The sequence below is a fragment of the Bombyx mori genome, chromosome 27 (assembly GCF_030269925.1).
Source record: "Bombyx mori chromosome 27, ASM3026992v2".
NCBI lineage: Eukaryota > Metazoa > Arthropoda > Insecta > Lepidoptera > Bombycidae > Bombyx > Bombyx mori.
Genome location: NC_085133.1, coordinates 2,059,629 through 2,073,824, shown reverse-complemented (window position 1 = coordinate 2,073,824; position 14,196 = coordinate 2,059,629). Strand labels below are relative to the sequence as shown.

The 14,196-nt window shown below is 40.2% G+C and overlaps 1 protein-coding gene across 11 annotated transcripts in view; it reads right to left on the bottom strand.

Annotated features, from left to right (window-relative positions):
• LOC101738244 (serine/threonine-protein kinase Wnk) overlaps nucleotides 1–14,196 on the bottom strand; it is a 72,385-nt gene that overhangs the window by 27,855 nt on the left and 30,334 nt on the right. For 10 of the 11 annotated variants that reach the window (XM_038021020.2, XM_038021015.2, XM_038021018.2 and 7 more), the window contains 10 exons: nucleotides 13,623–13,716; nucleotides 12,020–12,128; nucleotides 11,203–11,305; nucleotides 9,866–10,038; nucleotides 8,894–9,004; nucleotides 7,982–8,091; nucleotides 6,686–6,843; nucleotides 6,132–6,220; nucleotides 5,523–5,666; nucleotides 5,101–5,265 (listed from right to left, as the gene is read on the bottom strand). In XM_038021020.2, coding sequence (XP_037876948.1) covers nucleotides 5,101–5,265; nucleotides 5,523–5,666; nucleotides 6,132–6,220; nucleotides 6,686–6,843; nucleotides 7,982–8,091; nucleotides 8,894–9,004; nucleotides 9,866–10,038; nucleotides 11,203–11,305; nucleotides 12,020–12,128; nucleotides 13,623–13,716 — 1,256 coding nt within the window. Of the gene's footprint in view, nucleotides 1–5,100; nucleotides 5,266–5,522; nucleotides 5,667–6,131; nucleotides 6,221–6,685; nucleotides 6,844–7,981; nucleotides 8,092–8,893; nucleotides 9,005–9,865; nucleotides 10,039–11,198; nucleotides 11,306–12,019; nucleotides 12,129–13,622; nucleotides 13,717–14,196 lie in introns of those variants that run through there. The other variant, XM_038021024.2, reaches the window with a different exon arrangement.

Here is a 14,196-nt window from a genome sequence, read left to right as displayed (position 1 = left end):
AATAATCATGTGGATTAATGACGCGCGTGTGTGTGTGCTAGGTATCATTTATTGATACTTGAATATCGAAAATGTTCAAGCCAGTGCCGATTCAAAAAAAAATTTTTTTATTGCCTTTGTAGGCAGACGAGCATACGACCCACCTGATGGTAAGTGGTCACCGTCGCTCGTGGACGTCAGCAATGCCAGGGGCAGAGCCAAGCCGCTGCCTACCATAAAGTACTCTCCGCAAGCCACGTTTGAAGAAGGACATGTCATAGCGCTCGGAAAACATCTTCAATGTGTCAATTTTAAATAAAGAATCATGATGATCATTAGGGATATGCTTTTATCGTAGATAATATCTATGCGTCTACTAGATATACACAAAAAAACACTCGTCTTTATTGACATTAAGATATAACAAGGGACAAAGGCATTGCTAAGAAAACGTTCTTGGGATAAAAGTTTACGCCGATCAGATACTAACTGGAGGAAAACAATTGAAACAGGCTTTAGAGATCGAAGTAGTTACATTTCGGTATCAGTGTGCTTAGTGAGAGTTTTTTAACGTTCTCGATAGCGTAAAAGTTAACTCGAATTTGTATGCAGTTGGAACAGCGCCCCTAGCGGCAAACGTAGGCAAACGTTCCAACTCCATACAAATTCGAGTTAACTTTTACGCTATCGAGAACGTTAAAAACTTCGCACTAAGCAAACAGAGGATCAGTGACACTAGTCTTACGTCCAGTTATGACCCGCTTGTCCCTGCCAAAGGGTTCCTATCCCCCGCCCCTAATTTCCCACTTGTTGAGGTGAATACGTGATAAGAACGCGGGGGTCGATGTGCCAACTACGCTGCAATTATTTTGTGTGTTCCATCTATATTATACCAATAGATGATAACAAACTCAATAACAAAACAATTGCGATGAAATTGAACCAGGAATGTTGGTCTTATATCAGATAGAATGGAAGACAGGGATAGGAGGTCAGTAAAACAATACGCTATCCAAGAAAGAATACATACATTGATGATTGAGTAATGTTTTCTTCTTAATAATACAGTAATACCCTTGTTCGATAGCGTTCAATGTAATCGCATATTCAATGGCACTGTATGTTATAAAAGTTTATAATGTGTGGTTAGCATTATATATTTTAGTACTAGAATGGCTTAGTTGGAATATGAAAGGATCAAACTCTTTTTTTAAACAGACAAATACCACATAATTAAAACCGCGATTTCGATCCGGTGGTAGAGTCAGCGAAGCACTGCTCTTGCTAGGACCATTGTCAGCAAAACTCTGTCAGGTTGAGCCCGTAAGCTCACTTACTGGTCTGAGTAGTTGGAATAGTCCCTTATACTACCAGAGAATAAGCAGGGGTAAAAGTACTTTTACGGTTTAATCACAGACTAACTGTGACCATGAAAAAAGGTATTCCGAATGTCTTCATAAAATTTTATGGCAAGCGAATTTAAAACTTAAGTTCTTTTAATAAGGTTTAAGACTCACGAAAACCGACGAAAATAAAACAACAAATAAATAATAGTTTTATGGGTAACGTTAAAGTGCTAAAACAATATTTAACGAATTAAAATAATTCAAAATTATTTATTTCAATTTGATTGTCATTAAAGTTTACATCTGAAAGTCAAAATACAAATAACCTTGAAATTCAAGAGTAAAAAACTATTTTGAATATATCTATCTAGGTATCGACAAAAAGTACCTTTAAAGCAATCCGCATTGATTCCACTAACGACACCCAGATTACACGAAGCGTAATGATTAAAAAACATTTATGCAACATTCACAATCAGACAGTCACAGTCCAAAGCGCGCGATTTCCAAACAAAATCCGATATTAAATTGTTTTCCTTATGACCCCCGGGTGACCCCCCCCCCTGATCCTCGATCTGCCCCCGCCCGGTCTGGTCAGTACAGAAGCGGTCTCGCATGAAACCGTCCGGTCGCGGGTAACGTCAAAGATTCAAAACTGAGCGTAACATTGAACCGTCAAACATTACGTGAATAAGTTAACGTCCGAAGAAAGGCATCGCGTGTGCACGAAGAATGTTTGTGTTGTCGTGACTACGAGCGGTTCTGCGCGGCTGCTGTCACAGGGCCGGCACTGTCAATGTCAGTGCAGTTTTTTTTTTTCTTTTTTTTTAATGTGTACTATGGAGTTTAGAGATAAGGACCACCATCTTATATAGGGTACAAGTTAAAAAGTGTCCATCTGTAAACAGCAAGTTATTGTTGGAAGCAGTGGTGAATTTACACTAGGGGCAGTAGGGGCAAGTGCCCAGGGCGGCAAAATTTTGAAAGCGAAAAAAAGGTTTTTATAATTATGTAATATAATTAGGTAGGTATAATTATGAGTCACCCTTAGAGCCAAATTTATAATTGTCAGAAAAAAAAACAAATATTTATTTATGTTTTTTGGAATATATAGCATATAATAGTTTCTGCAATATTTCTTTTTATTGCTTAGATGGGTGGACGAGCTCACAGCCCACCTGGTGTTAAGTGGTTACTGGAGCCCAAAAGACATCTACAACGTAAATGCGCCACCCACCTTGAGATATAAGTTCTAAGGTCTCAAGTATAGTTACAACGGCTCCCCACCCTTCAAACCGAAACGCATTACTGCTTCACGGCAGAAATAGGCAGGGTGGTGGTACCCACCCGCGCGGACTCAAGAGGTTATATTTTTTATTTAATGAAACCCGCAAATTATAATTTTGCGGGTTTCATTTTTATTACACGATGTTATTCCTTCACCGTGGAAATGAATCGTGAACATTTGTTGAGTACGTATTTCATTAGAAAAATTGGTACCCGCCTGAGATTCGAACACCGGTGCATCGCTCAACACGAATGCACCGGACGTCTTATTTGTTAGGCCACGACAACTTCTTTAAACTCATTAGTTTGAAAAATAAAATATATAAACTATAAGTTTAAGTAAAATTTCAGTATGTATTGGGGCGGATTGGAGCGGCATTCAGTTTAAATCCGGCCCTGGTTGGAAGACTCACCGATATAGAGCTAATGTAGGAAATGCAAATGATATTAATATAGCAGTTTTAAACAGGATAATAATATTCTGGATTTAATATTCTGGACTGGAGTGAAGTGTGGTAGTATAAGGCGCTGTTTTTAAAATCCTTCCACTTGCTACAGTGGCCCCACCTTAACTGACTTACTTTCAGCGGACACTTTTAATACACTGAGATGGTGTGTTCCTTACCTGTACCCTCCACAGTTTGTACTGTATCTATCTTATAGTGCGCACTGAATCTATGTAACTGAATTTTTCAAGGCGATTCTAGTTAATTTCAAGAGGTCCGATTCAATTGAAAATTTGCAAACGTGTGACAAAAGTGTATTTACCACTACGGCCTAATATCCTGAACCCATATAACCGGGAAAAAATGTTGGGAAGTTTTTATATGGTGCGATTTAAGTTAGACCTCACGGCACAAGGCGGATGACGGCATTTGGGCAGGTACATTGCTTGAGATAAGTCGCACAAGTCTTAAAAAAAATTTTGAAATATTTATTACTTTTATACTAAACAAAATATTAAAAATGAATGAATGTTTTTTTTTTTAATAAATATGTTCAACAATCGATATTAAATTAAAATTTAAGCGACAGCCCTGAACCAAGGTTCATTCGTTTCAGTGTCACGTGATACACAAACGAAAGACTGCTATAAAAATATGTTTCTACTGTACCAAGGAATAGCATTGATAGAAACCATTTGTTCGCGAAAGATTCTCGTACAACAAGTCGAATTAGAATCTTGATATCGCAAAGATTTGTTGTAATAACCGACAATGGATTAGCAAAATATTTGATTGTTCTATTTTTGGACTAAACGAGTCACGCGAGTCGAATGTAAAACCGATCGTCTCGTTAGCTTCGCGACCCTGAGCCCCGGGTTCGTTTGTTGAGGGGAAAAGACTTTTTGGGCGGGAACACGAGGAATGAAATTGAGCGATTTGTTTTATTTTGTCTATTTAGTGTTTCTTCCGGTTTAAATGTGTAATAACGATGGTTTATTAACTGTTTAATATCTGTGAAAGTGCACAAATGTGGAAAAATTAAACAAATCCGCTGGACGTAACTTCTCGGGATCTTACATAACGTCCACTGAAAAAAACTCAGTAAATGACTACCATTTTACTGAGATTATATTTCATCCCATATCATCTCATCTCATTTCATTTCATGTCATATTTCATATTAATCAACTTCATTTCATATCATAATATCATTTTTCATATAAAAAAGGTTTTCATTAAAATTAAAATAAGACTTGACCTAAAGGTCTTAGTTCTTAGTTACAGGGCATAAAACCCCTTAAAAAAAGTTTGTTGAGGGAGCGCTGCGTATGGGCATTGCAGCCCTTGCTACGTCACAGGTGAAGTCATCCTACTCTCCAGAGGTGCGTCACTGCAGAACAACCAGCAGCCGACCATCTGGTGGTCGTCCCACCACAGCTCTCAACGACACCTCAACATATAGATTATGACACATATTTATTTTGTTTTTTTGACCCTTTTTATTTTATTCTTGAAAATTTGAAGACTTCTTTTAAATATTATTTTTATTTTTTTATAAAACAAATATGTCATATTTATTTGGTCTGTTTGTTCCTTTTTGTTTTGTTATTTGATAATTGAACGAAATAATAGGATAACAATACCTACTAAAAAAATAAGACAGAAGATAATACTAACTTTAGTTACATTAAGTATTTATTCATACAGAAAAAAAAATTGTTTGTGTTGGAGAACATGGTGTTTTAACTGTCCTCTCTTTGTCTGTTTGTGTGTAAAGGCATACTAATAGTAAACAAATAATCAAAAGTTACCACTCGAATAAAGTGGGTTATGCAGACATACTCTATTTGCATTAAAATGTATTTAAAAAAAAAAAAGGAAAAACAAAAAAGGGGTACATTTGAAGAGACCTACATTGGGTGGAAGTTGGGGTGCATTGTGTGGACATGGGTTAACAAAGATATTTTCAAAAATATTCTCAATATTAGTACAGCATCTGAAAGCTGCGGGAGCATTAGCCTATCATCTATTACAGGACTCACCGATTTAAGCTAATGAGTTGCGATTTCAGCAGCTTGGAGACGATTCTGGTGTCCTCCTCCATGATGAGGCCGGTCTTGGCCATCTCGTTGGCCACCTCCTCGCAGTCGTCGTGCTCCACGTCGAACTCAAACTGTATCGCTTCGTTCTCTTTGTGCGTGTACGACCTGCCATTATACTTTCGTTTACATTTTCAATAGACTTTTAAGTAAAAAAGAAGGTAGTTTCCAATTTTCGCTGTTGGTTTTATTTTTCAATAAGGTAACGTTGGTAGACATGTTTCAGTCTCGATTATAACCAGACTCTTGAAAGCAATTCCGTTGCCTCGTTTGAAGCGAAGGGGTCATTGACCTCGAGTATCATGATTGCGTTACATTGCGTACAATTCAACAGGTTTCATCACATCTGCGAAAACTGATCTCACCGTTTTTTGGGGTCGATGATCTTGAGACGGAACTGTATTTTGGTTACGTCCGAGGACGTGACCAGGTCTCGGTCGACTATCTCCAATCTAAGTCCAATGTCTTCGCCGAAGAACTCGTGGTTTAGCAGATCTTTCACTTTTGGCCTGTTAATCATAATGCTTATATAAATTTATTGAAAACTTTTAATTAAAATTAGCAAACAGTCGCATCCAAATTATCTTTTTGAGATAAGCTGGCAGACTTTCATTATAATAACTAGCATTTTACTCTTGAAATGGAAGCGTTTGAAGGTCTTGTCGTTTGTCAGAAATAAGGGGAGATATTAGTATATTAGTACCAAAGACTGCGGGATAATCTACTGCAGCGAGCAGGCCGACAACTGTGTGGACGTGTCTCGTATGTGATCTTGCATGCATGCATGACTTCAAGACTTCAAGAAAATCAAGAGTTTCATATCGACCGGCATGAGTACACACACCACTCAGATACGATTGACTCGATAGATGCTATATCTCAGCGAAACGTCCTATACCTAATAGTAAGAACATCGATTATTTTCTTTTAAGCATTAACTGGAATATCTAGTTAAATTGGTCAAGTCCTCTCACCGATCAACTTTATTCGGCTTTATGCACGACTCGATGATCTCCCTCACCTCGGGGATGGTGACCTTCTCCAAGCTCTGTGGCTTCACGCCCTGTGAACAATTTTAATGTCTATATTAATGAATACAACACTTAATTATAACTGGATTAAAATAATTACTCGTTGAACTCTCTCTTTATCAAAAACTATGAACGTGATAGAATTACATTCATTAGTAAGGCTAATAACACTACGGTAGGAACAGTTGATTTGGTTATTTTGACAAAATTGTGGACTAAATTGAAAAACTACATTGTTTTTGCTCTACATGAGTGAACGAATTCACGGCCCATCTGTTACTAAATAGTTATCCGAACTTAGACACCATAGAGTGGCTGCCGCCACCCGCCCAGACTTGAGGTCCATTCGAGCCGCGACTGCATCACAGCAGGCACGAGCACAATGGAGGTGTCTATAATGTGTTAGTCAATACGCTCCATCTTCCAGTAAATAGTGCTTAGTAGCACAGTACAGCTCGGTGGCGGCACCGTGTCGAGGTATGCCGAGTGGGACCTACCGAGACGACCTTCTTGTAGATCTGCGCGGGGCTGTTGCACTCGCTGTAGGGGTACTCGCCGGTGGCCATCTCGAGCATGCACATGCCGAACGCGTACACGTCCACGGACTCGTCGTAGTGCTCCTCGTACATCTCCGGCGCCATGAACTCGGGTGTGCCTGCACCGAAGACACTCTTAATTTTAAGCTATTGCTTAGATTTTATCGCGGGCTTTGAGCGCGGCGACTGAATCAAGAAATTCCGTAACGAAAATAACCTGACATCCCCACTACGCCTACTATGTAGCTCGCGTTCAACACATTCACACGTTGCGCTTGTGTAGTGTTTGTGAATAAGCGCTTGGCGTGACGTCACACTGCATGCGCATCATGAAAAGTCTGCCCATCTCTCGCTCGCGCGGTCTAGCTTATGAGTGTGAAGGGGACAGTTAATGTTTTGCTTTTATTAATGTTTAATACAGCGTGGTCTTGTTTTATTATTGTTTTTATATTAAATTATCATTGTCTAATTATAATTGCATAAGTTGATAAAAAATGCTATGCAAAAGCTTTACCGCGGCAGTTCTCGAGTGCCACACGTTTTTTTATTTTATTTTTCCTACCTAAGCTGATAACCTTGAGAGGCTATATCAGCGTCGCCTTAACTAGTAGGTGAGCTCACGGGGCTCAAACCTGATGACGTTGCTAACACGAACCCTAGCAAGAGCTGTGCTTCGCAGAATCTACCGGATATCGGAAACGCGACCCACTGAGAAGATCCGGCGAGAAACTCAGTGGGCTGTGTCTGTGGGTGCAGTCTTAATAATTAGCAACTTAATCTAACAAGGTCATTCTCCTGCCCTTCTGCCAATCACCTAAGGTCGGCGCAACGTGTTTTCTCCTTCCATACTCCTCTATCATATACCATTTCTTCGCTCACTCCCCTTTTTTTTATTGCTGAGTTTGTGGACGAGCTCAGAGCCCACCTGCTGCTAATTGGTTACTGGAGCCCATAGACATCTACAACGTAAATGCGCCACCCACCTTGAGATATAAGTTCTAGGTCTCAGTATAGTTACAACGGCTGCCACACCCTTCAAACCGAAACGCATTACTGCTTCACGGCATAAATAGGGAAGCTGGTGGTACCTACCCTTTTACACATATCGTCTATCACGCAATCCATTCATTTTTTCTTAGGTCTACCCTCTTCCTCTAAATTCATCGTATTTCGTCTCTTTCGGTCAAATTGAAAGTTGACCGGTAATGAACGAGACACTCTGACACCAGGAGGGCGGCGAGGGCTGGCCGTACATACCGATGACAGACTTGGCGAAGCTCCTATTCTTGAGCGTGGCGAGGCCGAGGTCCCCGATCTTGACGCTGCCCGTCGTGCCGGTGATGAAGATGTTGTCGCACTTCAGATCTCTGCAACCAACACACAACCCTGTACATTAGGCACTAGGCTACTCGTGGTTTTGTTGCCATCTCTCAACTGTTACTTGAAGACAGAGGAACGTGACTTCGGAACTAAATTAATTAATCCGTTGTTCTGTTACTGTACTAGCAAGAGGACAAAGCAACACATTTTTTAATCTTAATCAAATATCTGTAAGTATAAAATTTAAATACTTTTTTTACTAATTTTTTATAATGAGTTTCCAATATAATCTATAGTCTCTAGCAGGGGTTCCCAAACTTATTTGTCTACTGCCCACTTTGAGAATAAATTATTTTTTAGCACCCCCATTTTTTCATCTAAAAGCCACTATAGCGAGAACTCAGTCGGTGTCCAAGAGTCCTCCTAGATGAAATTACAAATCGCCTCCCAAGCCTCTACACAGCGTCCAGATTCTTTTCTGAGTCTCTTAACGCCCCCCTTTAGGCCTGCAGCGCCCACAAGGGGGCGTTATTGCCCACTTTGGGAAAGGCTGGTCTATAGTTTATATATGGCACGTTGTCTATGCCTTTCAACATAATGTATTCTGCTTAGTCAGAATAACAAACGAGGGTTAACAATCCTTAACACTTATATGATTTACGGATAACGGAGAGGCTGATGGATGAGTCCCTTCTGAGGATTTCACTAATTATCGGCTTACAAAGCACACATCTTCGTTAAACAGTTGACCCAGTGAATGTGTTGTGAACAGTGTTGATACCTAACGCGTACTGTACGCTTACAAGTCAGTTGTTTAATTTTTCTGTAATAGTGCAGTGTGTATTATACCTGTGTATTATAGGCGGAGTTCGTGAATGTAAAAAATTCAGACCCTTGAGTATTTGGCGACACCACGACTTCAACACCTTCGGGTTGATTCGCTTGAATCTCCTGAGGTAGCTGTTGAAACAAACAGAATTTAGATTAATAATGTTATTCTAATTATTTCGTTTGTAGGTGAACTTCAGTCTGGTATATGAATGTAAATAAATTAAAAAAGAAAAAAAAACGTATTTTGTAACCGTTTTTTTATTGTTTATAATTTCAATCGACCCTACAAAATACCAACAACAAAAATATTGTACGCTGATCAGACTCTACAGGCAGGCAGCGGCTTGGCTCAGTAGGCAGCGGCTTGGCTCTGCCCCTGGCATTGCTGAAGTCCATGGGCGACGGTAACCACTCACCATCAGGTGGGCCGTATGCTCGTCTGCCTACAAGGGCAATAAAAAAAAAAAGTTGGAATAAGCCAAGTAAATTACTTTTACAATGAATATAGTATGTTAGCGAGGTTACCAGCGCAATACTAACACAAAGTAAGCATTTATGTTACGTAATCAGCTGTCCAATTTTATTATCCAATTGATTATTATTTTTATGGCCTCATCAAAATTCTATTCCACCCAAAACGAAATGTTTCGAATTTTACGCTACACAAATAGCCTACTTTTTGTACAGTGACGTCAACGTTTGCATCATGTAATATCAATTCAGACTTATCGGATTGCGAGAAAGAGACAAAACAAATTCTCTGTTAGATCTCATTCAGCATTATTTTTTAACTTATTCGTTATTATATTTAATTTGTATAATTCCTGAGCAAGTTTTATTGTAGAGTTCATTTCAATGGGAAATTTTACTGAAATCAAAAAGTTGAGCACTCTGGGAGGTGTTTTTTTACAGCTTTCACCCTTGTACCAAAGAGGGCTTGTTGAGCCGTGAGAGTCTGAGAACCATGTCCGAGCCGGGGGGGGTACTAACGCCTTGAGCGTCCCGGAGAGCATGAGCTCGGTGATGAGCACGATGTTCTTCTTCTTGGCGACGGTCCCCTCCCAGTAGTTGTAGAAGCGGACGATGTTCGGGTGCTGCAGCTTCTTCAGCATGTCGGCCTCCTCGCGGAAACGCAGACGCTCCGTCTTGTTCAATTTTTTCTCCTGCGTTTTTCAAATCGAACTTAATTATATTAATTAATTAACATTATGTCTGTCGGTCCTTGAACCATTGTACTATGGTTCACTTGCGGACTAAATAATAATCACTACATAGTATAAAACAAAGTCGCTTTCTCTGTCCCTATGTATGTTTAAATCTTTAAAACTACGCAACGGATTTTGATGCGGTTTTTTTTAATAGATAGAGTGAAGAGTAAGGTTTGTATGTATAATAACATCCATTAAATAGTGGAGAAATCAATAATAAATTACAGTTTCCGAAGCGAAGCGAGGGCGGGTCACTAGTAATAATAATAATGGTTGGTTCGAAGTATCAGTTGAATGAAATGTTTGAAATTTATTCAACTGATAATTATTTTTAATAAATCTATCTTTTTATTTGATTGGTTTTGTTAATTTTAAGTATGTTTCAATGATACTATGTACACATATGGGCTTGTAGTTGTCTGAAATAAAAAAAAACATGTGTGCAATTCACACGTGGTAGAAGTGAAACCTTCCAAAATTAAAATACAATTATCCTAAACGTCTTAAGTGTATGTAAAATTTTGTCATTAGTAAATAATTGTAAGGTAGCGCCCTCTGTGAATTGATATTTTAATTTCACGTATAATCCTAAATTAAAATTCACTACAAGAGCTTTCATACACACGTTAGTATTAAAAAATCACACAGATGGCGCTGTATTAAATAGTATGTATATTTCTGTCTCATTCTTTGCTGCCTTCATCCTACACATTTTTGTATTTGTGTCTCTTACCTGTCGTTTTTTCCGTTGCATCCGGTTTGAAATCACAACGATTCTAAAGAAGTTTTCACTTCAATAAATCATTCATTCATTCATTAATATCGTTAAATTTAAAATTGGTCAGAGGTATTAGATATACGAGTGCTTCGAAAAGTAAAAAAAAAGCAAGCTTGCTCCCTTATGACCCCCAGTTTTTCGTAAGCCTAATTCTTACAGCCTGCTCATTAACACCACGTGCGTCACACACGACTGTCTATTATTGTGCAATTTTGTATTTTATTGTTATTTTGTGAAAGTTTGCTGTCTCTAAATAAATAAATAAATAAACATGTTTTCGATTCACTAAGAATAACACTCTCATTTTGAGGATAGGTCGATACACAAGCGTGGCCACTTACGAGTAACTCGCACCAGGCAACGGCGACGCCGGTCTGGGTGTCGAGTCCGTGGTAGACGGTCTTGAACGAACCGCGACCCACTTCCTTGTCGTATTTGAAAAACCTGCAAATCAAAATTTAAAACTTCAGACGCGGCTGGGTAGCACTGGTCCGACTATTTCTGCAGCTAAGTAACCTTGCGTTATCGTGAGGAAAAATAGAGCGAATTCAATTCTATCTATAGGATAGGATAATATATCTAAAGCCAGCGGTATTATCATTGTCTATGAACTACGGTAAGCCACGAGTTAGCGTACCGTCCAATGTCTACGCCAGGATAATACCATGAAGAATTGATCAGAAAAGTCATGTTACCGCCACACATTACCTTCTGCATCAAACGAGAATTCTAGTACTCAACACGTAATCAACTTTCAAACATATTCTATCTCGTTCTTTCGCAAACAAAATAATTCCCTATAGATGCAAATTTTTGTCTCTTTCTAATGTCGCTTTCACGTTTCATCCAATTAAAAATCGCGGTATTGAGGAAGTTAAATGTTATTTTACTGGTCGTAGGACCTCTTGTGAGTCCGCACGGGTAGGTACTACCACCCCGCTTATTTCTGCCGTGAAGCAGTAATGCGTTTCGGTTTGAAGGGCGGGACAGCCGTTGTAGCTATACTTGAGACCTTAGAATTTATATCTCAGAGTGGGTGGCGCATTTACGTTGTAGATGTCTAAGGGCTCCGGTAACCACTTAACACCAGGTGGGCTGTGAGCTCGTCCACCCATCTAAGCAATAAAAAAAAGCACTTGGAACACAAGACGCCCGTACCTGCCGCACGGTGATACTCCGATCGGCTCCTCCTCATCTTCCTTGTCTTGCTTCTGTTTGTCTTTCTCTTCGAGCTTCTCCAGCTCGTAAATAGGACCGTATTCTAGACCTGAGAAAAGAGACCAGAAAATTTATATTCCTTATTTGTTATGTCCTAGATTAGGGCCCGCCTGGTGTGAAGCACCTACCGAAGTGAAAGGGTTACCTGGAGCATTAAGGTCGATTTTTTTATTGATTGCTTAGATGGTAGACGAGCTCACAGTTCCCTGGTGTTGAGTGGTTACCGGAGCCCATAGACATCTACAACGTAGATGCGCCACAAACCTTGAGATATAAGTTCTAAGGTCTCAGTATAATTACAACAGCTGCCCCACCCTTCAAACCGAAACGCATCAGAAGCGTGAGTTAAGCCGTCAGTGTTTATATCCGACCTGAATTCCACAGGCAGGTACCATCGTTTTCTGAGTAAATATGAACCCAGCCCCACTGGTGGTTTTCTACTGGTAGTGGGACATCATGTGGGTTCGCACGGGCACGTTTTTTTTTTTATTGCCTTTGTAAGCAGACGAGCGTACGGCCCACCTGATGGTAAGTGGTTACCGTCGCCCATGGACTTCAGCAATGCCAGGAGCAGAGCCAAGCCACTGCCTACTGCCTAATACTCTCCACAAGCCTCGTTTGAAGAAGGACATGTCATAGCGTTCGGGAAACACCGTGGAGGGGAGCTCATTCCATAGCCGGATGGTACGTGGCAAAAAAGATCTCTGGAAACGCACTGTGGATGACCGCAGTGGCTCCAGGTAGTATGCATGAACTCTACTCCGGTGGCGGGTGGTGCGATGGTAAAAACGAGACGTTGGTATCATCTCGAACAATTCCTCAGAGCACTCCCCATGGAACATGCGGTACAAAGTACAGAGGAAACCGAAGTCCCTCCGCAGACCCAGAGGCTCCAAGCGATCCGTGAGATTGGGATTATCGACAATCCGAACGGCTCTCTTCTGTACCACCACTCCGCCTGTTTCTGCTGTGAAACAGTAGTGTTTCAGTTTGAATTGCAGAGCAGCCGTTGTACTGTAAAAACTGAACCCTAAGTCTAACCCTAAGTACCCACCTCGAGGTGGCGGCATTTACGTTGTAGATGTCTATGAGCTCCGGTAACCAGTTAACACCAAGTGAGCTGCTCCAAGCAATAAAAAAAATGTAAGAATAAGTCCGACAATCCTCTATTTCTACGAAGCCCTGCAGTTTCAGTCAGTGGTGGGTCGGTTGTGGGACAATAGTGCACTGGTCAGAGGGCCACTTGCGTTGTGACGTCTATTGTGAAGATATATTATTATCTTTGGAAGCCAGACGAGCATACGGCACACCTGACAATGACTGATCACCAGCGGGTCATTGCTAAGCCGCTTCGTGGCATAAGTTCAATTTATAGACGGTTCTCTACCTAAATCTTGTGATGTGTAAGATTGTTTTTTTTTGTTCGAGTGTTCCTTTCGTTTTGTCAAATGTCAAAGCACAGCGACGCTAAAGGTGAATTTTAACTTCAACGATAATCGTTTTAATCTCATACCATTAGTAGTAGTATAATGTGCTGGTTTACCGTTCTGAGGCTCTTGGGGCTGCCCCTCATCAGCGGCGGCGCCGTGGCGGGGGAGACCCTCCTGCGTGCCGGTCGCTATCTGGATGTTCTCTTCCTGCAGATCATTTAAATGGCTCATCAAAACTTTCATAGCCATAAAAAAAACACTTTTTTTTGCTGACGCTACTTATTTTCGAGCGACGATAAGCAAACAAGCAAACGACCTGGTTCGTCAAGATTATTATTACATTGAGCTTTACTATTGTAAAAGTTGCAGTTACTCGAATTTTTATCATAAGATTGTTTTTATTTTATTTAACTCGTAGTAAGCTGCGTCATGCAAACAAACAGTAATCGATACCATTAGTAATGTTAACAAACGGCCGGTTGCGAGTCGTCACGTAGCAACAGTATGAGTAATGTTGGCCCAACAAATTCCTTATACAAAAACTACGCCAATGAATTGGTCAATCTATATTGGCAAAGACGTTCTAACTGTTAATAGCCTATTGAAGGTCACAGGTACCACAACTTGAATACCATCACCCGATCTCATTTCTTGGGGTTTTTTTTGTTGCCCTTGTAGGCAGACGAC